General features: G+C 36.1%; 1 protein-coding gene across 1 annotated transcript in view; it reads left to right on the top strand.

Moving 5' to 3' along the window:
- AGK (acylglycerol kinase) overlaps positions 1–22453 on the top strand; it is a 113649-nt gene that overhangs the window by 43714 nt on the left and 47482 nt on the right. The window contains exons 5-8 of the mRNA XM_008588953.1: positions 4236–4311; positions 14323–14415; positions 17337–17369; positions 18703–18797. Of these exons, the coding sequence (XP_008587175.1) occupies positions 4236–4311; positions 14323–14415; positions 17337–17369; positions 18703–18797 (297 nt within the window). The remainder of the gene's footprint in view (positions 1–4235; positions 4312–14322; positions 14416–17336; positions 17370–18702; positions 18798–22453) is intronic.

The following is a 22453-nucleotide window of genomic DNA, read 5'->3' as shown; positions in this document are numbered from 1 at the left end:
TTAAGCTAGGTGTTGGAGGAAGCAGGCAGGAGGAGCACACTCACTCTTCCTGAATGAGGAGAGGGGCCTAGAGACAGGAGTGACCTAGTTATATCCTTATTAGGTCATGCAGTAGTCTGTGACTTGTCTGGCTGGCCTGGAAAGGGTATGTGAGGGAATTGTGGGAATTAAGGTGTGAAGACTAGTTGGGACTTTGGTAGATAATGCTGTGTCCATGTTGGTTCCCTGATTGTAACAAACACATCACGCTGAAAGGGGGAAAGTTGTGGGGGTGGAGAAGGGTGTATGTGGGAACTTGGTCTGTTAATTTAAAAAAAAAAAGTAGGCAAAAAACATTTTTTTACAATGTTAGTTAAATGCAGCTCTCATTTAATTGGAAAAGTGAATACAAAAGCCTTGATGGCTTTGGGAGAAATCATTTAAAATTTATTTAAAAAGAACTAAAGTGTTGAGGGAAAATAAGTGATTGTCTTTATTCTCCCTAATGTCCAGAACAGTTCTTTTTGACTTTTCTGTGGATTAGATAATTTATAAATATGTATTAGATTGGATTCTATAAGATCTAAATCCAATGACGTTAATATAATGAAAACAACAAAAAGAATAGTTGGTCCAGATTGTAAGTTAATATTGTCTGGCGTAAAACATAGGGGCTCTGAAGTCAGTTTCTCTAGTTGTTTTTTGGGAGGGATGGAGTGTGTCTTCACAGATATGAGGACAGTCATGCTTTACTTCTTTTTAATTCAGCATTTTAAGATTTTTATGTACAGATTGTCTGTGTTGGGTTATTACCCTGCCTGAGTCATATTTGCCAGGCTTTGTTAGAGCTGCTTCACTCCTCTGTAAACACACCAGTCATAGTACCTATTGATCACTCTTGTTTAGTACCAATACTAAATGATACCAACAAATAAGTCTTAGCATCGCACATTCAGAATACCCAAGATAATTGAATAGTAGTGTCCTGTGGAAGAAGATAGCAGAGAACTCAGCGTGGGTCTTGGAGCTTGAGGGACCTGTCAGTGTGCTGTTTTGCTGCTTACTAGCTCCGTCATACTGCGGGAGTTATTTAACTTTTTAACTCCTCAGTTTACTCATCTGTAAAACCAGAAAAGTAATAGCGCATACCAAAAAATGAGCATGGTCTTGGAGCTTGAGGGACCTGTCAGTGTGCTGTTTTGCTGCTTACTAGCTCCGTCATACTGTGGGAGTTATTTAACTTTTTAACTCCTCAGTTTACTCATCTGTAAAACCAGAAAAGTAATAGCGCATACCAAAAAATGAGCATATAGAATAGATGCCTTAAGTATTAAGTGAGAAAATAATGACTAGGAAGTGTTAAGCATTATCTCCATTTCATAGTAAGCACTCTTTAGAAGAAATACAAGCTGCCATTGTTATTGACCATAGGCGCGGTTCAAAACATTCTCCACTTTGCTCTTTGTCCCTTCACAAAAGCTCTTGTACTTCTCCTTTGGCCTATTTTAATGTTCCTTTAGAAACCTAATAAATTAGTCACTTGCTGATTTCTGATGAAGAAATTTATAGCAATTTGTTTAAGCTATAGTCAGTTATTTTGAATTCTTCTAAGAGATATTTACATTTTTTTAAATTAATAAATTTTCAGAGCAGTTTTAGGTTCTGTTTCCTCTTTTTTAAAAATTTTTTTGGTGGCTGGCTGCAATTGAGATCTGTCTATATGCATGTTTAAAGGTGGATTCTTGTTTAAAAATATAACACCTTTATCTAAAGGCAGGTGAAAATACTGCTACTGAAGGAAACTCTTTCTTTTTTAAAGGCATCATCTCCTTTAACAAGGTGAATCCCTGCATACTTTTAGGAAAACAGCCACTCTGAAACTGTCTAGCATCTTTTTTTTTAAAGCTTTCACTATTTTATTGCACTATTTTTTTCATCACGAGTCTGTTCTGACACATAATTTATAATTTATCATGTAGCTATTTCATTATGTAGTACTGGCTTAAAACTACATAAGAGCTTTAAGAAGTAAGATAACTGTGTTTAGCTTTAATAAATAATACATTAAAGAGTAATTATTTTTTGTGTGTGTCTGAGCCTGGAAATTGCTATAAGTACCTAAAGTTTTTATTTAGCCCTGGTGCTATCTTGTCTTTAATTCTATGATAAATAATGCATTTTTTACTGGTAACGCTTGTTTTTCAATCTTTTATGGGGAGCAATAGAAGGAAAAAAGTCTTCACCTTTATTTTAGAGGTTTTCTGAATCCATTGGCACCATATAAAGATGTGAATAAAGACCCAAATGTTCAAATCTTGTTTCTTAAACTAACTCTGAGGAGGTTACAAATTTGTTGTGATTGACATGGCAGATTGAGACTTTTCAAGAGGTTTGCTTTTAGGAAATAGATCTGATCCACTTTCAACTGATCCTTTCCTGTCAATCTAGTAATGAAAGCAACCCTAGAAGGAAAATTGTTTGCAGTATCACTAGCTCAGCCTTTTATTGTTGGGGTTGGCCACAAATGTGAGCTGGAAAGGGGAAATTTCCATTTAGCCTTTCATGTTTATTCTAATAATCATTCAGAGCAGTAGAAAGGTAGGGTATATTTCATTTGCTTATTATATGCTCAAGTGGGCATATTCTTTTAGATGGTTTTTGTATATTTGTTCAGGCTTCTCAATTTCTATTTTAATTCCTAACAAAACATGTTTTGTGTTCTGTATGTCTTTTGGTTGTTATTTCTCTTTAAAGCATATTGAATTTGGTCTGTGCATAACTATACATGCTCCTCATTAGCCTTTGTATTTCTTCCTAGTAGAAAACATTCTTTAGAAAGTCAAAACATGTGTCACTGGTTAAAAAATCATTTTTAGAAAGAGAACTGAGTAAATGTGGATGTAAAAGTTAGATGTTTGGCATTGAGTATTTGGAAGTACTAGTTTTTTTGTTTTCTGTTTTCTCTTATGTAACAGCTGAAAGTATTTGGGTAAAACAGATCAACTAATTGGTATGTTTTAACATATATTTGACTTTGAGACTGTGCCATTGGGGGGACATTTTGCAATTTCTGCGTCTGCGATTCTTAGGCTGTTTTTTTGAATCCTGACCTGAGGTGAACAAGAGTTCACTATCAGAATGATGTGCATGATAGTTTTCAAATACACAATCTCTTCTTCTAAGGGCTATTTCTCTTATTATGGGACATCACAATTGTGTCATTTGCCTTTCCTCAGAGTTTACATGTCTACATTTGGGACAGGTTTATTCATTCATTCATTTGTGCATTAACTTATCAGATACTTAGTAAGTACCTTCTAAGTGTACCATACATAATCCTTGAGGTCAGGGGATTCAAGAATTAATAAGACTTGGTATCTGTTTTTTCAGAGTTTCCACTGTAGTGCCAAAGACAGTCTTGGAAATCTCCAATCATCATACAGTGAGAAAGTTGCTAACAGAGGTGTGTAAGAAGTGCTAGGGGAACACAGAGAAGGGCATGAATGTGCCTGGCAGTTTTGGACAAACCTCTGATTAATTATTCTTTAGTTATATTAGATAATTTTGAACTTTTCCCTTTTCCAGCAGAAATTCTGCCTTCGTAGAAAAGATTTTTGCTCTGTTTTCCGGGATTTTACTATAGGTTTAAAAGTCAAGAAATGGAGATACCCCTAGTATTTAAAATTGTTAAAAATGATGTATCTCTCCTCAAAAAATCACATTCACTGAGTTAGAATTAAGCAATTTTCTGTTTAGTTCAATCTGTTCCCTTGGGGCATGTGAGTAATGTTACAGTAAAATATTCCCCTTCTACCACTAGAATATAAGTAAGTTCCATGAGGACAGGTAGTTTTGTCTTTGTCATGTATCCCCAGTTCCTACACCTGTGTCCATTACACAGTAGGTGCTCAAGAAATTCTTGTTGAGTGAACCTAGCATAGTTGCCTGAATAGAGCCATGTGTAGTATCCATTCTTCCTTTAGAGGAACACAAGTGTAGGCTGTAAGCATTCCAAATGGATAAGAGTTTATTGTATTAGAAAAGGGGCAAACTCCTGAAGGCGCCTGAGTGAAAGGTTCCACTTTTCTGTCTGTAGTAACTCATTGCTCATTGTTATCTTCCTGTGCTTGAGCAAGTAAAGTATACCCATGTTCCATAGTTGTTCTTATTCTACTATAGAGAAGATAGTTAGGCTTTTATTCTTCCTCTTGAGAACTTGTGTTAAAATATTTATGTTTTTTTTATTTTGTTTACAGCAAAGCCAGGATTCTATTTGAAAAAAATGCTGCACCGATTTTACATTTATCTGGCATGGATGTGACTGTCGTTAAGGTGAGAATGGCTCCGGAGTGTTTATTTTACTCAAGCTACCACTTCTTCCTTATGAAATATCCTCTTCTCTTGTCTTCTTAGCAGAAATCAATTATCACTTAAGAGGAGCAAAGAAATCAATGTTGTGTCCTGTTCTGATAATAAAAGCAGTTTTGTTGTTTCAAAACATTATCACCTTTCATTTTCAGAATAGGATTAGATGGAGGCATGGAGAACTTGATGACCTTTCATCTGAGAGATGGGATGCGGAATTGTGTCTCTTGGAAGATGAAAGTAGTTATAGCTGTAAGAATTCTTTTCCTGAAAATACAAAACCTTCAAGTTTGAATAATTAATTTAATTTCTTGGTAGTTCCACAAACAGGTAAACACTTTTCTTTCTGGTAAGGAATTATCTCTGGTGAGGAACTTTAAATGATAAATCTGTAGAATTTTCAAGATTTAGGTAGGAAGAAAAGGAGACAAAAATAAATTAGAAGGAGTTGTGCTATTTCAGAAGATGCCTCAGGATTCCACTTTGTTGAATTTCAATGATATATGTGTGAGTGTGTGCATAATGATGTGTATTTAGTGAAAACCACCCTTTCCTATCGTGGTTAACCTATTTCTTTCTTTTTTTTTTTTCCTTTTTGTCTTTTTTACTGACCGGTACAGGATCGCAACCCTCGGTGTCGCGCCCGTACCGGGGACTGGCAACGGGATCGCAACCCTCGGTGTTGCGCCCGTGCCACGCTCAGCCAGTGAGCGGGAACCGGTCACCACATGGGATCCGAACCCTCAGCGGGAGCGCTGCCGCACTCCCAAGCGGCGCACTCTCCAGTGTGCCACCAGGCCAGCCCAACCTATTTCTAATATTACACACTATCAGTACGTCACAGAAGTTAAAATGTCTATGATGCTTGATGCAAATGTAATTTACCATGCAATGTTGAATTCTCTTTTCCAACTTCTCTGAGACATGGCCTTCCAGTTTTTTTGGCCTCCAGGGACTGGAGAGAGGGGAAGAAAACTAATGTTTTTTTGAGGATCTGTAATGTACCACACAGTCTAGGTAGAAGAGATCTTAGCATGGTTTGTAGTACTGATACTATTTGCTCCTTCAATGATTGGTGAAACCCACAGGTAAAACCATCTGGGTCTGGAGCTTTCATTGAGGAGAGGTTTTCTTTGTATATTAAATTTCTTGGGCTGGCTAGTTAGCTCACTTGGTTAGAGTGTGGTGCTCATAACACTCAGGTCCAGTGTTCGGATCCCCATACTGGCTGAACAAAAAAAAAATAAATTTCTTTAATGGTTCTAGAAGTACTCAAGTTCTATTTCTTCTTTATTTAATTGTGGTTAGGTACATTTTTCAAGGAATTTGTTTATTTCATCTAAGTTTTCAAATTAATTGGCATCAAGTTGTTCACAATATCCTCTTTTTAACTTTTAAAAGTTTGTAATATCCCATTTTCATTCTTAATACTGTTTATTTGTGCTCTTTTTTCCCTTCAACAGTCTTGTGAGATGTTTGCCTTTCCGAGAACCATTGTTCAGCTTATTTATCCTCTCATTTATGTTTGTTTCATTCATTTCTGGTCTATTTTAATATTTTCTGCATTCTACATTTTTTTATTTCCTGCTCTTCTTTTTTTGACATTTTAATGTGGACTTTATTTTCGCCTTTCTTTCCTATTGTATGTATTTAAAGCTATAAATTCCATTGTCCTGCTTCAGCTGCATTATAACTTTTGACATATAATATTTTTATATGTTTGTTTCTCAATATTTTCTAATTTTCATCATGACTTTTGCTTGACCTATGAGTTATTTAGATGTGTTTTTGTATTTCCAAATCTGAAGTTTTTATAGTTATTTTTTTGTTAATGATTTCTGATTTAATTGCATTATGGTAAAAGGTAGTCAATATAATTCCATTATTTTAAGGTTTATTGAGAAGAGTTGTTTTATGGTCTAGCATGTGGTCTGTTTTTATAAATGTTTCATATATGCTTAAAAATAATATGTTTCAGTTATTGGGCACTGTGTTCTGTTTATGTCCATTAAGTCAGTTCTGTTAATTATGTGATTCAAATCTATGTCCTTATGATTTTTTCTTCTCCTTTAACTGTAAATTATTGAGAGGGGTGTTAAAAATCTCCCACTATTTTTATGTTTTTCTCTTTCTCTAAGTAGTCCATTTTTCCTTTTTATGTTTTGAGACTGTGTTATTAGATGCACTGAAGTTTCAAATTATTTCATTTTTCTTTCATTTTGACACTGTCATGGAATGACTTTTGCCATAGTCTATCTTACCTAGTATCATTAGTAATTATACTAGCTTACTTTTCTTAGTTTTTGCCTGGTATAATTTTGACATCCCTTTACTTTCAGCCTTTTCATATCCTTATATTTTAGAGGCATTGTTGATAAAGGCATGAAAACAGGGTATTTTATTTATGTATTTATGTTTATTTTAATTTTTTTATTGAAACTTGATTGTACTTGTCTGTGGGGTACAGAGTTGCATATCAGTACCTATGTGCAGTATGCGATGCTCAAATCAGGATAATTAGTATATTCAATATTATACAATGTAATCATTTTTTGTGGCCCTTTACCGATTTCTCCCTTACCCCCCTGCCCTTTCCTACTTCTGAAAACCTCATTTCAAAAACAGGATATTTTGGGCCAGGCTGAGGCTCACTTGGGAGAGCATGGTGCTGATAACACCAAGTCAAGGGTTAAGATCCCCTTACCGGTCATCTTTAAAAAAAAAAAAAAAGAAAACAGGATATTTTGAAGACCCAATAATTTTTTTTTGTTTTTTGGCCGGATCATTTAATCTGTAAACATTTACTGTAATTGTTGATATCTTTAGACTTATTTCTGTATGAGTTATCTATTGGTACATAACAAACTGCCTCAGCAACTGTTTTTCTGCCTATGAGTCCGCTGGTCAGCAGTCTGTGTTCAGAGTCACCATGTGCTGGTCTCACCTGGCTTTTCTGCAGCATGGCTGAGGAAGGATGATCTAAGATGGCCTTACTTGCATGTCCTCAGATTGATTGCTGGCTGTCATCTGGCCCATGTGGTCGCTACCGTGCAACTTCATGTGGTAGTTGGGTTCTCTGAAGTAAATGTCAGACATCGTCTCATTTTACCCATAAATACATCAATATGCATTTTTAACAATTAAGGATAATTTTCTGTGTAACTACAGTGTCATTTTTATACCCAGCAAAAGAAACAAATATTTAATATCATCTTATGCTACCTACCCAGGTTCAAATATTATAATTTTTTCCAATTTAAGGTACTTACTAATTATGCAAGTACTAATAGATTACATGTATTACATTCACCAAAAATAAAAGTTTAAAAGGTTGAGATTAGAAAAAGATAGAAATAAAAATGCTAATGTTTTCTTCTCATACCTCATTAGAAACTGTTGCTCTTCGTAGGGTTTATTTTCTTTCATTTCCATTAACTTTTATTTTGAAATAATTTCAAACTTACAAAAAAGTTACATAAATAATACAAATTTCCATATCCATTTCACCAAATGCTCCAAATATTAACATTTCACCATGTTTGTGCACACTCTCTTTACATACATTTGTGTCTGTGCATATATACACATATTACTATTATTTTTCTGAATTGAGAGTAAGTTGCAGAATTACTGTCCCTTTACCTCTAAATGTCTATATTCCTAAAAACAAGGACATTCTCTTAAATAGCTACAGACCGGCTATGAAACCAAGAAATTAACATTGATACAGTACTATTATCTAATTTGTAGAATTTATTTAAATTGAGTTAATTGTTCTACTAATATTGTTTATAACAAAAGAAAAAGACATTTTTCTTGTTCCACATCCAATCCAGGATCTCATGTTGCATTTCATTATCATATCTCTATAGGGAACTTTAATCTAAAATAAAGTTCCTCAATCTTTTTTTTTTTTTCTTTCTTTCATGGCCTTCACAATTTGAAGAGTTCAGACCTTTTTCTTTTTTTTAGTAGCATGCCCCTCATTTTGGGTTCATCTGCTGGTTTTTCATGTTTAGGTTAGATTCGGGTTGTGTGCTTTAGCAGCAATACCACAGAAATAATGTTGTGTCTTTCTCAGTGCATAATATAAGGAAGTCTTGGTAACTCTTTAAATTAAATTTTCACCTTGAGGTTTTCAGATTACCCAGATAGCCTGAATTTGGGTTACTTACTTGTGAAAACCAGTGTAAAGTCATGGATTCTCAGAGAAGATTTTTATCCTCTTCATTTAGCAACAAATTTCAGAACAGAAAATATTCCTTGCACTGCCCTGGGGTAGGGATAGAAGTAGAAGTAGTTTAACTTTGTTTTTAATTCACTCTTAAACTGAGCATGTTGCCTTTTGAGTCCGGTATATGGCGGAGTGTGTGGTTCTGATAGACTCATTAACTTTAAACAGGTCCTGGGTTTTTGTCTCCTTTTCCTAGAATCTGGTGAAACTTTGAAAACCAACATTCAGGTCCACTTGGTTCACTAATGCTTTAAAAGCTCTTACTGTTTAGGTGGCTGGTTTTGGATTTAGTCTTCCTTACTTTATTCTAGTTTATTGATGCATCAAAGTTGTTTTTAATATTTTACCCTGTAGCTTAAATTTTCAGTGGCAGGGTACCTAGTCTACCATTCTGCTAGAAATGAATTATAGCACTTCACATGGGTGATTTTATTTCAACCACATAAAGCCCAGTGGTTCGTTGTTACCATCTTTATTTTATGAATGAGAATATTGAGGATACAAATATCTAGAAACTGCCCAGTTACATAATTAATAGCGAAAGAGCTGAGATTTAAACCCAGATCTGATGACTCTAGGCATATTTTTCCTACCTCAAGCTCTGCTTCTCACTGAACATGAAATCTGTTATCCTCTGCGACAACCTATTTCATCTTAGGATAGCACTATTAGAATATTCTTCCTTATTTTGAGAAGAAATCTGTTTCCCAGGAGTTGTTACACATAGGTTAGTGGTTCACAACTCTGGCTGAATAGTACATTACCTGGAGAGCTATAAAAATATAACTCATGCCCTGTTCTTACTCCCTGGATATAACTGATATAGAATGGAGTCTATGCATCTGTATTTACAAAATAAATGCATCCACCCATTCATCCATCCATCTATCCATCCATTCCCAGGAGATCATAATGTGTAGTTGGGTTGAGAACCATTGACCTAGGTCTTAGTTTTATCCCATAGGTTCATGTGAAACAAGCCTAATTCTTCTTCTGCATAATAGTCTTTGGAATAATAATGAACGTTATCATGACCCTCCCTTAAATCTTCTGTAGTTTAAACATTCTTGGTTTCTTCACAAGGCACATGATTTCAAGTCTGTCACCTTCCTGTTGCTCCCTTAGATGCTTTCCAATTTTCTTTCCTCTTAAAGTGTAGTGCCCAGAAAGGATTACAGCACTGCAGAATGGTCTATCTGGGGTAGAGAAAGGAAGCAGGACCAACAAGTCTCTCATTCTTTTTAAGCAGCTCAGGATCACACTCTTTTCTTGCTGCTGTTGAGTCATTGCACTCATTCTCCCCGAAAGCCCCTGTATCTTGTTTCCTATGTATAATTATGCCACTTTAGAAAAAAATTTGTAGACTTTACTTTTTAGAGGAGTTTTAGGTTTAAGGAAAAAAATCAACAGAAAGTGCAGAGTTCTTAATTCTGCCTCTCCCCCTGACCAGTTTGCCCTATCAAAGTCTTGCATTAGTGTGGTACCTTTCTTATAATGGATGAACCAATACTGATACATTATTAGTAACTGAAGTCTGTAGTTTTCATTTGGGTTTACTCTTTCTCCTGGACAGTCCTATGGGTTTTGACAAATGCATAATGCATTGTATCCACCATTGTAGTATTATACAGATCAATTTCATTGACCTAAAAATCCCTTGTGCTCTACCTGTTCATTCCTTCCTCTACCACTGATCTTTTTACTGTTGCCATGCTTTTGCCTTTTCAGAATGTTATATAATTGGCATCATACAGTATGTTGTCTTTTCAGAGTGGCTTCTTTCATTTAGCAGTATGCATTTGGGGTTCCTCCATTGCCTTTTGTGGCTTGATAGCTTGTTTCTTGTTTTTTTTTTTTTGTGACCGGTAAGGGGATCGCAACCCTTGGCTTGGTGTCGCCCGCACCGCACTCAGCCAGTGAGCGCACTGGCCATCCCCATATAGGATCCGAACCTGCGGCGTTGCTTCTTTTTAGTGCTTAATAATATTCTGTTGTCTGGATGTACTACAGTTTATTCGTTCACCCACTGAAGCACATCTTGGTTGCTTCTGATTTTGGCAATTATGAATAAAGATGCTATAAGCATCCATGTTTAGACTTTTGTGTGGACATTAATTTTCAACTCATTTGGGTAAATGCCTAGGAGTGCTATTGCTGGATAATATGGTAGAGTATGTTTAGTTTTGTAAGAAACTGCCAAACTGTCTTCCAAATTGGCTGTACCATTTTGCATTCCCATCAGCAATAAATGAGAGTTCCTCTTGTTCCACATCCTCATCAGCATTTGTTGTTTTCAATGTTTTGGATTTTAGCCACTCTAAAAGGTATGTAGTAGAATCTCATTGTTTTAATTTGCAATTTCCTGGTGACATGTACTTGTGATGTTGAGCATATTTCCATGTGCTTATTATCCATCTACAGATCTTTGGTGAGGTATCTGTTCATATCTCTGACCTTTTAACTGGGTTGTTTGTTTTCTTACTGTTGAGTTTTAAGAGTTTTTAGTATATTTTTAGGTACGATTTCTTTGTGTATTTTGCAAATATTTTCTTTCAGTCTGTAGTTTGTCTTTTCATTCTCTTAACAGTATCTTTTGTAGAACAGGAGTTTTTAATTTTAATGAAGTCCAATTTATCAATTTTTTCTTTCATAGATCATGCTTTTAGTGATGTATCTAAAAAACCATCACCAAACCCAAGACCATTTATATTCTCTCCTGTGTTATCTCCTGGAAGTTTTATAGTTTTACATTTTACCTTTAGGACTGTGATTCATTTTGACTTATTTTTGTGACAGAAAGTTGTAAGGTCAATGTCTAGATTCTTTTTTTTTTTTCTTTTGTATTGTTAGGTCACTTTTTTATCCTTCTACTTTTAGTACATTTGGGATATTCTTCCCAAAATCAGAACTTCAAATATATTATCCCAATTAATGTAATCTTTTAAACTGTGGTCTGTTAAATCTGTCTAGATCTTTTTGAATTTTGGTTCTTTCATTCATGTACCTATTCATATGAATTATTTTTTTGCAAATATTTATTGAGTGCCTACTATGAGCTAAGCCCTGCTCTAGGCATGGGAGATACATTCTGAACAAAACAAACTCCATTTCTGTCCTTAAAGAGCTTCCTTTCAAGGTTTAAAAGGAAGAGACACAGACAAGAAATATACAAATAAACATGATTTGTCAGATGGTGATGAGTACCAAGAAAAAGATAAGGCAGGGTAAGGAGACAAAAGTAATAGAGGTGTTAGTTTAGTGCAGATGGTCAAGGAAGGCTGGTCTGATAGGACAAGTGAGTTATGCAGATGCTTAAGGAAAGAATCCAGGCTGAAAATACTGCACATTCAAAGGGCCTAAGCCTGGAGTGTACTTGGCATGTTTGAGGAATAGTAAGGAGGCCAGTGTGGTTGGAGTGGAATGAGTAGAGGAAAAGAGTTAGAGAGGATGAGGTTGGAGAAGTAATGAGGGGCAAGATCGTCAGCTTTGTATCATTTACATATTCAGTAAGTTAACCTTTCGTCTTCTTTGTTGATGAAGTGTTATATAGGAAAAGGCCGAATAGAGTTCCTAGGGGTCTTCCAGTAATTTGACATCATTTCATGGAGCATCTCACTTTGGTTCTAGACATTCGATTGGTAGGTAATCCACTTAGTTGTATTCTAGCATATTATTTCCATATTCTTTCACCTTGTGCATAGGAGTATCATCAAATAACTTGTCAGGAGCCTTGTCAAAGACCAGATGCAATGTGTCTGTCTTATTTCTGAGAGCTGCTGATTTAGTAATCTGTCAAAGAAGGGAATGAGGATAGTCTGAAATGACTTATTGTTAGTGAACCATGCTGATTTCTAATGATCACCTATTTCTGGGTGTTCACAAACCATCCTTTTAATCAGGATTGACATATATTATTTTTTTAAAGAAGTCAAATATTTGCAAGTGTATAACTATAAAGCCAGTCATTTTATTTTTAGAGTAAAAGTAGAGCTATTCATCATAGAATTAAATGGTGTTATTTTAAGGTCTTCCTCTGTGATAATTGTAAATTCATGTCATATTAGGACTTAATTGGCTTAAGTGATAGGATGATTTTTCACACCAGCTGGGTGTCCAACAATTCAAGTCAATTCAATTCTGACACTTATCTCTTGGAGTTAGCCCAGACTCCATAGCTTAAGGGCTTAGTCTCACAAGACTGCCATCACTTCAGGCACCAGTTGCAAGTCATGGGGGCAGGAGGTCGTCACCCATACTTCTGACCTGCAAGCTATAAATTGAGGGTTCCCACATTCCCCTTCTCAGGCTCTGTAATTTGCTGGAATGATTCAGACTGAGGAGAACACTCTGCTTATGTTTACTGATTTATTATAAAAGGTACGACTCAGCAATAGCCAATGGAGAGATGTGCTGGGTAAGGACTAGGGGCAGAGAGGTTGGTAGAGAACTTTCCTGCTCTCTCGGGGTTTGACACCTTCTCAGCACCTCAGTGTGTTCACCAACCCAGAAGTTGCCCAAACTCTATTGCTTAGGATTTTTATGGAGGTTCCATTAAGCAGGCATGATTGATTAAATCATTGGCCCCTGCTGAGTGAATTCTCCCATAGGAAGCCCCTTTCCCCTCCCTGTTGGTCAGGGTGTGGGGTTAAAGTTCCAACCCTCTTCTCATCTTACTGACCTTTCTGGCAACCAGACCCATCTTGAACCTCTCCAGGAGCTCACCAAGAGTCTGTTCATTAGCATAAACTTGAGTATGGTTGAGAGGGGCTTGCCATGAATAGCGAAAGATACTTCTGTCACTTAGAAAATTCCATGGGTTTGAGGAGCTCTGTGCCAGAAACCAGAGACAAAGACCAAATATATATTTTTAGTAAACCACAGGTGCCTTAGGTGCCGCAGGTGCCTTTGTCTATTAGTGTGTCTAGAGTAGTATCAATTGGAGGGAGTGTTTCCTGTTTTAGTATTAGTTACATTGTATCTATTCAAATTTAGTGTTTGCTTTTAGAGGTGTACCTGTCATTGGTGGCTTAAATGGTTCATTTAAGTCTGTGTGTGTACCTGAGATGAAATGTTCTCAATAAAAACAATAAGGCTTAGGTATTGTTTTGTAACTGTTTTGAATCATAGCTGTATTTCTTTATGTACAATCATAGCAAAACAATAATAACCTCCTTTTATTTAGTACAGTACCAGTTATGAACAGTTACCTTGCTAGTTGCTTTACAACAGTATGACAAGGAAGCTATTATTACGCCTTCTACCAACATATAATTTCATTGATAAGGAAATTAAGATCCATAGAGTTTATGGACACTCAGCTAAAAAGTAACAGAGTTGGGATTTAATCTAGGTCCCTTGGGCTCCCAAATCTGTGCTCATTTCATTACATCTGCTTTTCCCTATTTACATGTACACTTGACTTCCTGCTTTCAGATGAAAAACATTGGATAAGTGATGTAATGGAATCTGCACTGAACTGATGTGAGTCCTTTGACTAGCTGTATAACAGACAAATTATTGGGTTTTGATTTTATTTTTAAAGTAAGGAGCTGACTAGGTGGTTTCTGAGGTCCCTCTGGCACTAAAAGTATAAAAGTATAAAAAATTTTTTTATGTGTATCAATTACGTAAAATTTAACAGGAGAGTCAATGTAGAACTTTAAAGAAAATATCTCATGTTTTTTAATCTTTGACCTTGTGGCCCTAGAATGATAAATTTATGAAAGGCTTCCTTTGTATTTCAGACAGATTATGAGGGACAAGCCAAGAAACTCCTGGAATTGATGGAAAGCACAGATGTGATCATTGTTGCTGGAGGAGATGGGACACTGCAGGAGGTATGACTGTTTTTCTGTTTGAAACCATTTTGAAGGTGAGAAAAATGGAAATTGGATCTTAAAGCAATGGCATAAAGTGGTTATAATTTAAGGAAATTATTTCTTTGTAACTCATTTCTTTAGGATTGTTGCTCACTGGAGCTAGTATAAATTTAAATTTTTTCATGCACTTTTTTTTTTGCTGCGTTTTGTAAACCCTCTACCCAGCACATAGAATGGTTTTTATTTTTTCAAATTTATTTGACAAAATTTGGGTAAAATAGGAGACAAAATGTTGGTGGGATAAGCTTATTACATTTTGAAGACTCTTATGAAGTAGCCCTGTTGGTCATGGAATCATAGTTTCAATTATGAGGAATGTTTTTAATAAAATATGCTTAAAGATTCCTTTTGAATTCTTACATCATATCCATAACACATAATGTTATCTCTTAATACTACATTTACAGAAAGAGGTCTACAAGTTCAGATATATGGATCTGCCTTTGTTTTAATATTACATATACTCAATAAGATATCACTATGCACCTATTAGAATGGCCAAACCCCGAGAACATGACAATATCAAATGTTGGTGAGGATATGGAGCAACAGGAACTCTCATTCACTGCTGGCAGGAATACATAATGGTATTGCCACACAGTCACTGTGGAATACCCAGGTGGTTTCTTACAAAACTGAATATACCATACAATCCAGCAATTTTGCTCCTTGGTATTTGCCCAAATGAGCTGAAAACTTATGTCAACACAAAAACCTGCACGTAGATATTACTATAGCAGCTTTATTCGTAATTGCCAAAACTTGGAAACAGCCCAGAAGTCCTTCAGTAGGTGAATGGATAAATAAACTGTGGTACATCCAGATAATGGAATATTATTCAGTGCTAAAAATAAATGAGCTATCAAGCCATGAAAAGACAAAGAAGACAGTTAAGTGCATATTAAGTGAAAGAGGCCAATCTGAAAAGGTTACATACTGTATGATTCCAAATATTTGTCATCTGGACAAGGCAAAACTAGAGATAGTGAAAAGATCATTGGCTGCCACAGGTTGGGGAAAGGGAGGGATGAATAGGAAGAGCACAGAGGATTTTTAGGGCAGTGAAACTATTCTGTATGATAGTATCATGATGGATGCATGTCATTATACATTCACTGAAACACACAGAATGTACAGCACCAAAAATGAACTCTAATGTAAACTATGGGCTTTGGTGATAATGTGTCAGTATGCGTGCAGTGGTTGTAACAAACATGCCACTTGGGTGGGGGATTTTGATAATGGGGAAGGGTATACATGTGTGATGGTGGGTATGTGGGAAATCTCTGAACATATTTCTCTATTTTGCAATGAACCTAAAACTGCTTTAAAAAAGTAAAGTTTATTAATTAAAAAAAAAATCCTTAATACTTACTTTGATCCAGTAAGTATTAAGGATCCAGTATTATTATTTTTAAGTATTATTTGATGTAGTATGTGGCCCTGCCAGTGCTTTTTTTTCCCATGCAGTGGACTAGTGCATTCATCATATATTGGAAACCCCTAAAAAGCCCAATGTGGGTGATCTTGCCCACTGCTTAGCTGTTCGATCCCATATACTATAATTCACGTCCATACCTCATTTCTGATTGCTTTTTGTTTCCATTTGGTGGTTCATCAGTATTCAGGGATCAGAAGCTAACAGCAGACAGGGCACTGTCCTGTGTTTCACTGAACAGTTATGTGAGCCTTAGTAAGCTTCTTTTAAGAAGGCTGTGCTAATGATCTTGTAATTGTTTTTATGGCTTTTTAATGAAGTGTGAAGAATACTGACAGCATGCCTACAAAAAATGAAGTAGACCTCTTGACAGCCCCATTTAATTCTGAAATTCAGTGAGACAGGAGAAGATGAAGTAAAGAGATTTATTTGCATCAGCCTTTACTTTACGAGGTGTTTTTAAAGAAAGATAACTAAAAAATTGTTTATTTGGTATAATTGCAATCATATAAAAATATGCATTGCTTAAAAAAAGCTTTGGAAACATACCAAAATGTAAACAAGTAATTAATACTGGTTATCTGGCATGGTGGAATTATGAGAAATTATTTTTTCTTTGGGTATTTTTCACAGTGTTAACAAGAATACTGTGACTCTTGTCTTCATATTCATCAATAAGAAACATTTATTGAGTGCAGACTTCTCAGTGTAGCAAAGTGTTTTTGTCCTGTATGTGTACCTCATAGTAGTAAACTAGGGTCTTTTTTATGCATGATATGTATTTCACATTTATACCCATTTCATAGAACTTAAAACATAATTTTACTAATACAAGGCGGCGTTCTTTTTTTTTTTTTCCTTTTTTTCTTTTTTACTGACCGGTAACGGGATCGCAACCCTTGGTGTCGCGCCCGTACCGGGGACCGGCAATGGGATCGCAACCCTCGGTGTTGCGCCCGCACCGCGCTCAGCCAGTGAGCGGGAACCGGTCTCCACATGGGATCCGAACCCTTGGCGGGAGCGCTGCTGCACTCCCAAGCGGCTCACTCTCCAGTGCGCCACCGGGCCGGCCCAAGGCGGTGTTCTTATAATTATTTTATCTTAGCCATTGTTGTATTATTGAACCTAGGTTAAGAATAAAATCTAATTTAACTATGATCGTATTGGAGAATATTGTATTTAAAGACCCAATACATTTTTCCCCCCTTTGGTTTTGGTGGCTAGCCAGTAAGGGATCCAAACCCTTGACTTTGGTGCTATCGGTATCAAGCTCTAATCAAATGGCCAGTTAGGCCAGCCAAAGGTGCAATACATCTTTTAACACAGGAGAAAAACAAGAATGATTTCATGGTGCATAAAAATTGAACCAATTCTTTTATTATAAAGGAAAATACACATTGTTTATAATAATTTTTCTTATTCTTTTTTTTTACATTTGTAGGTTATTACTGGAGTTCTTCGAAGAACAGATGAGGTGAGCTTTAAAGAGTAATTGCATTTTAGCTTTTACTTTTCTGTTCTTTTTATTGCTCTTTACTTCTTCCTTTTACCTTTTCTCCCCATTTTATCTTCAAAAGCAGGCTTTCTCATATTTTACAGAAGAAAGTACTGCTGCCCATGTCATAGAACACTTTCATTAACCCATGGTGGACTTTTCTGCTTTGGGAATTGTGAGGGTATCCAATAGCTCTTACCAACAGTTGTTTAAAATATAAAATTTTCCTAGGGAATCTTTTCTTAAAAGAATTCCTTTATAAATAAATTGTGGTATGTTTATATAGTAGGAGCCATACAGCAGTTAAAATGAATGAACTAGATCTATGAATACCTACATGCTTAAATCTCAAAAATATTGAATAAAAAAGGCAGGTTGCCAAAGTATGTTAAGCATTTCTACAAAGTTTTAAAATTCAGAGAAAAATGCTATGTATTGTTAATGGATGCCTAAATATCTAGTAAAAGAATAATAATGTAGATGGAAAGGGATCATACCAGCCTCAGGATAATGGTTTCCTCTGGGAAGGGCAAGAGGAGAATAGGATTAGAAGGGACTTCAACTGTATCTGTATCTTTTTTTTTTTTTTAACATTTAAAGCAAAACACAAATGTTAACATTTGTTAAGTCTGCATCATGGGCATATGGATGTTTGTAGCATTATTTTATGCACTTTTCTACAATAGTTTAAAATGTTTGTTGAATAACAACAAAAAAGAAGATCATTCTCAGTCCCTTTGGTAGTAGTAGATTGTGCTCAAAATAGTCTTTAGGAACTTTACTGTATCTATTGTATTTGTGGCACTTAATTAAATCAGCCACAATGCCACTACCTTCTGCTACTTGAATAAGCAATTCTCTTTGCTTTATTTTTACTTAAAAAGATAGTTTTGTAAGGAATTTTCACTTGTCATTGGTCACTGTACAAATGGTAGGCATTTTCAATTGAGTTTTATCTGCAGCCTTTTCAAATAGTGTGACAATGTAATGTAGTCTCTGTTGCACTAGTACACTGATCTGATGTCTTTAAGGCCATTATTACCTTCAACAAATTTCTTTCTAACAGTTGTCGTTAATGAGTACCCAAATGTTTCCCCCAAATTCTAAGTCATTTTGTTTTCATTGACTGCTTCATTTGCAAAACTGCTCACTTAGTTTTATTTGATTGCTGATCTCAGGAGGTGCGAAGGGAGAAAGGGGAGGCAGATACAGGGTCAGTTACTTTGTCATAGTGGACTCATCTGTGCCTCTCTGTTAAGCTTGATTTTATGACCATAAAAATAAAACTGTCCTCTTCTTTCTTTTCCCCCAGGCTACCTTCAGTAAGATTCCCATTGGATTTATCCCACTGGGACAGACCAGTAGTTTGAGTCATACCCTCTTTGCGGAAAGTGGAAACAAAGTCCAGTAGGTTGTCAATGTGGGATATTAGCATTTGTGGGTGAGCAAGCCTGGGAATGAAAAATTCACATGTATGATATAATTTTTTTGTTTGTTTTCAAGTTTTGATAGCCTGAAACTTTAGATAATTAGAAGGAAGACCTAGATCAGAATTCACACTTTTAGTTCACTGGGAAGTTTCCCAGTTGGGTTGTGGGAAATTAATTTGGTAATCTAATAAGTCTGAGATGAATACTTGATGTCCTTTTGTCAGTTATGAAGATTATCCCTGACCCAAACCGTTTTTGTGCTTTTGTAAGATTCTTTTTTTTTTTTAAATTTTTTGTGGCCAGCTGATACAGGGATCAAACCCTGGACCTCAGTGTTATTGGCACCATGCTCTAACCAACTGAGCTTTGCAGCCAGCCCTGCTCTTTAGTAAAGACAGATTTGTACTGATCATTTGTTTGCTTTAAATATACATGATGACAAACAACAAGTCCCTTGTGAACACTGAACTGGTACCTTGGCTTCATTATCTTGATAATATAAATAGCTAAAACAACAAAATATAGTCACATTCTTTTGGGAATGCCTAAAGTGGTAGGCAGTGTGGATAAAGTAGACAGGGAAAGCAGTGTAGCCCTGACATCTAAATTAAATTGCTGTGATTATAAAAATGTCTTCAGGAGTCAGGTGAATTATTGTTATTATTGTGTTTTTTTTTTTTTTTTTTTCCTTGATCTTTCAAGAGGATAAGGATCTTGAATTTGAGGCCTGGCTTTGACAGTGATTAATAATCTAATCTCAATCAAGTAGTTGTCAGAAAGACATAGAAAAATGGAAAGAGATCTTAGAGATCAGTTGCCTGAACCTTAATGTTCATTTTGTGACACATTGGACGAAGTTAGTAAGTAAATATTTGTTGAATGGATTAATTAAATTTTTCTCATGACTTTTCTGGTTATAACCTTTTAGAATCAATAACGGTATACAGGTGATTTTCTGTTTTGGTTAGGCTTTTTTTTTTTTTTTGCTTTGGAATTTTTTGAAAAATTTAGGCTGGATTTTGTGAATTTATTTCTGTTGTTGTAATTTTAGGAGTCAACTGTTATATCTCTTAACAATTCTTTAGTTTTTTGTAAGAGCCTTGGTCAAACACTAGGCATGCACATTGATGTATATCAGACCTTCATTAAACTTCTCTCAGGCTTCAAATGTAGAATATAATGGTGATCAGTCAGCTACTCACTCATGTTGAGACCTAACAAATAGGAGAGGCAATTTCTTTTTTTTTTTTTGTCTTTTGTCTTTTTCCGTGTCCGGCAACGGATCGCAACCCTCAGTGTTGCCCCCGCACCGGACCGGGAACCGGCAACGGGACTGCAACCCCCAGTGTTGCTCCCGCGCCTCGCTCAGCCAGTGAGCGGGAACCAGTCCGTATGTGGGATCCGAACCCTCGGGCGGGAGCGCCGCCGCGCTTCCCAAGTGGCGCACTATCCAGTGCGCCACTGGGCCGGCCCCAGGAGAGGCAATTTCTATTAGCTATACTTCTTATTCCTGGTTTGGGATTTTTTTTAGGGGCAATAGATAATGACAGTGAATTACTCACGTCTTTGCTTCTCTAAGATAAAATCTATCTGGTTCCGATCTTGGTTACATTAGAGAACCTGTCAGTATATGTTATTTGTACTGCTTCAGCCAATATTCCCAAATAGCATAGGTCAGTGATCCAGGGTTAGACACCATTTGCCTTGGAAAACCCCTTGCTTGTCCAAAAGCTAATTTACATAGAGTGTGGGAACCCTCAGGGTCTGAGATAGACTTCATTTGGAGGGAAGCAGATTTTTCCCTGTAGTTAAACTACTGTTATTGCTGCTTTTATTTATAATTTAAAAATTTATAAAACTTAATTTATAAGCATGCCCCAGCGCTCTTAGTAATCAAGTAAGTCTGTCCTAGACTCAGAATTTTGTGGGTTTCTTAACATGGCAGATGCCTAAAGCTACTTAAAAAGAACAGGCCTTTGCTTTTTGTACTGCTGTCAAGATTTGTTGTACGATAATGACTATAGAAGAAAAAGGAGTCTCAAATTTGGATTGTTGCAGGTAAATAATCCTAAAAGTGCTATTCCATGAGATAGTGCTGCTTTATTTAGAATTCACTTCTTTCTGGAGAATGATAAATTTAAGGTTTAATTTTAGCTGTCTTCTGAAATTTTAACATAAAAAGGCTTTTTGAGTTGCTACAGGTTTTTTTAAGGTCAGTCTTTCAAAGGCACTTACTAAACCTCTCAGTGTGCGAGGTACTGTTCAGAGCAAGTACAGTGCTTTAGGATCCTTTCTAATAGCTTTCTTCAGATCTAATATATTCATGTCAAATTAATCAAAACCTGTGAGCATGCTACTGCTTTCTCCTAAACTGAATCTCATACTCTACACAGCTACCTATTTTCTAGGTAGCATCTGTTTTAGAGGGGAAAAAATGGGATAAAAATGTGTTGATCGAGAAATACAAAGAAGTATAATAGTTTCAACTTGCTTGCTAGGGAACCTGGAATTTAATTAAGCATTTGAGTTAAGGTATATATTTTAGTGTCTTAAGTTCTACCGAACTTTGTTAGAAACACTGGATTAAGTGGATATGATTCCTGACTTAGGTGTTTACATTCTAAGCTTAACCACACTGATGGAGTGGCCTGCAGAGAACCCAGATTTTAGATGTGGGGTTTTTCTTTGGGAACCCATAGATATCGATTTGATACCTCTAAAGCAGCCTCACAAAGTGAAGAGAGCACATCTTTGAAATTAGATCTGAAGTATAATTTCATTTTGCCACGTGCCTGCTCTATCATTTGGGGGATCTAATTTAATTTCTCTGAGCTTCAGTTTCCTCACCTGTGTTTATCAAATGCACAATAACAGTATGTATTTCAGAAAATTGTTAAAAAACTAAAATAAAGACTAGTTAGGTAAGCATAATTGTGCCTGGTAAAGCATCTGATACATTGAAGACTATTCATATTTATTGAAAATTCGTTTAGGAGGAACAAATACTAAATAACAAATAAGATGACGATACAAGGGCACTTCAACAAGTTCATGGAAGGGCTGGCCCGGTGGCGCACTTGGTAGAGTGCGGCGCTTGGGAGCGTGGCAGTGCTCCCGCCGAGGGTTCGGATCCCATATAGAGACCGGTCCGCTCACTGGTTGAGCACGGTGCAGGCGCGACACCGAGGGTTGCGATCCCGTTGCCAGTCGCGGTACGGGTGCGACACCGAGGGTTGCGATCCCGTTACTGGTCACGAAAAAAGACAAAAAGAAAAAAAAAAAAAGTTCATGGAAAAATAAAATTGGAAGATACTACAAATCTTTCCATGAACCTTTTGAAGTGCACTCATGTAGTTACTGAATCCAGATTCCTTAGTTAAAACAAAAATAAATCAAAACAGATAACCCTCTATTCTATTGCTCACTGCATCACCTAGAAATGTCTTTTCCTTTAAAAACAAAAAACATCTTATAGCTATTTAAGTCAGTTACCATGGAAAGCTGACCTTTCCTACCAAATTCACAGTATTAAGCAGATCTGTACATAGCAGAATAGAATAGGCGGGGCCATATTAAGTGAGAAACCACCATTTTTTTTTTTTTTTTTTTTTTTTTTTTTTTTTTTTTTTTTGT

This window comes from Galeopterus variegatus, unplaced genomic scaffold (genome assembly GCF_000696425.1).
Source record: "Galeopterus variegatus unplaced genomic scaffold, G_variegatus-3.0.2 Scaffold5119, whole genome shotgun sequence".
Lineage (NCBI taxonomy): Eukaryota > Metazoa > Chordata > Mammalia > Dermoptera > Cynocephalidae > Galeopterus > Galeopterus variegatus.
The sequence above is the reverse complement of the archived record's forward strand: the minus strand, read 5'-3'. Positions and strand labels throughout refer to the sequence as shown.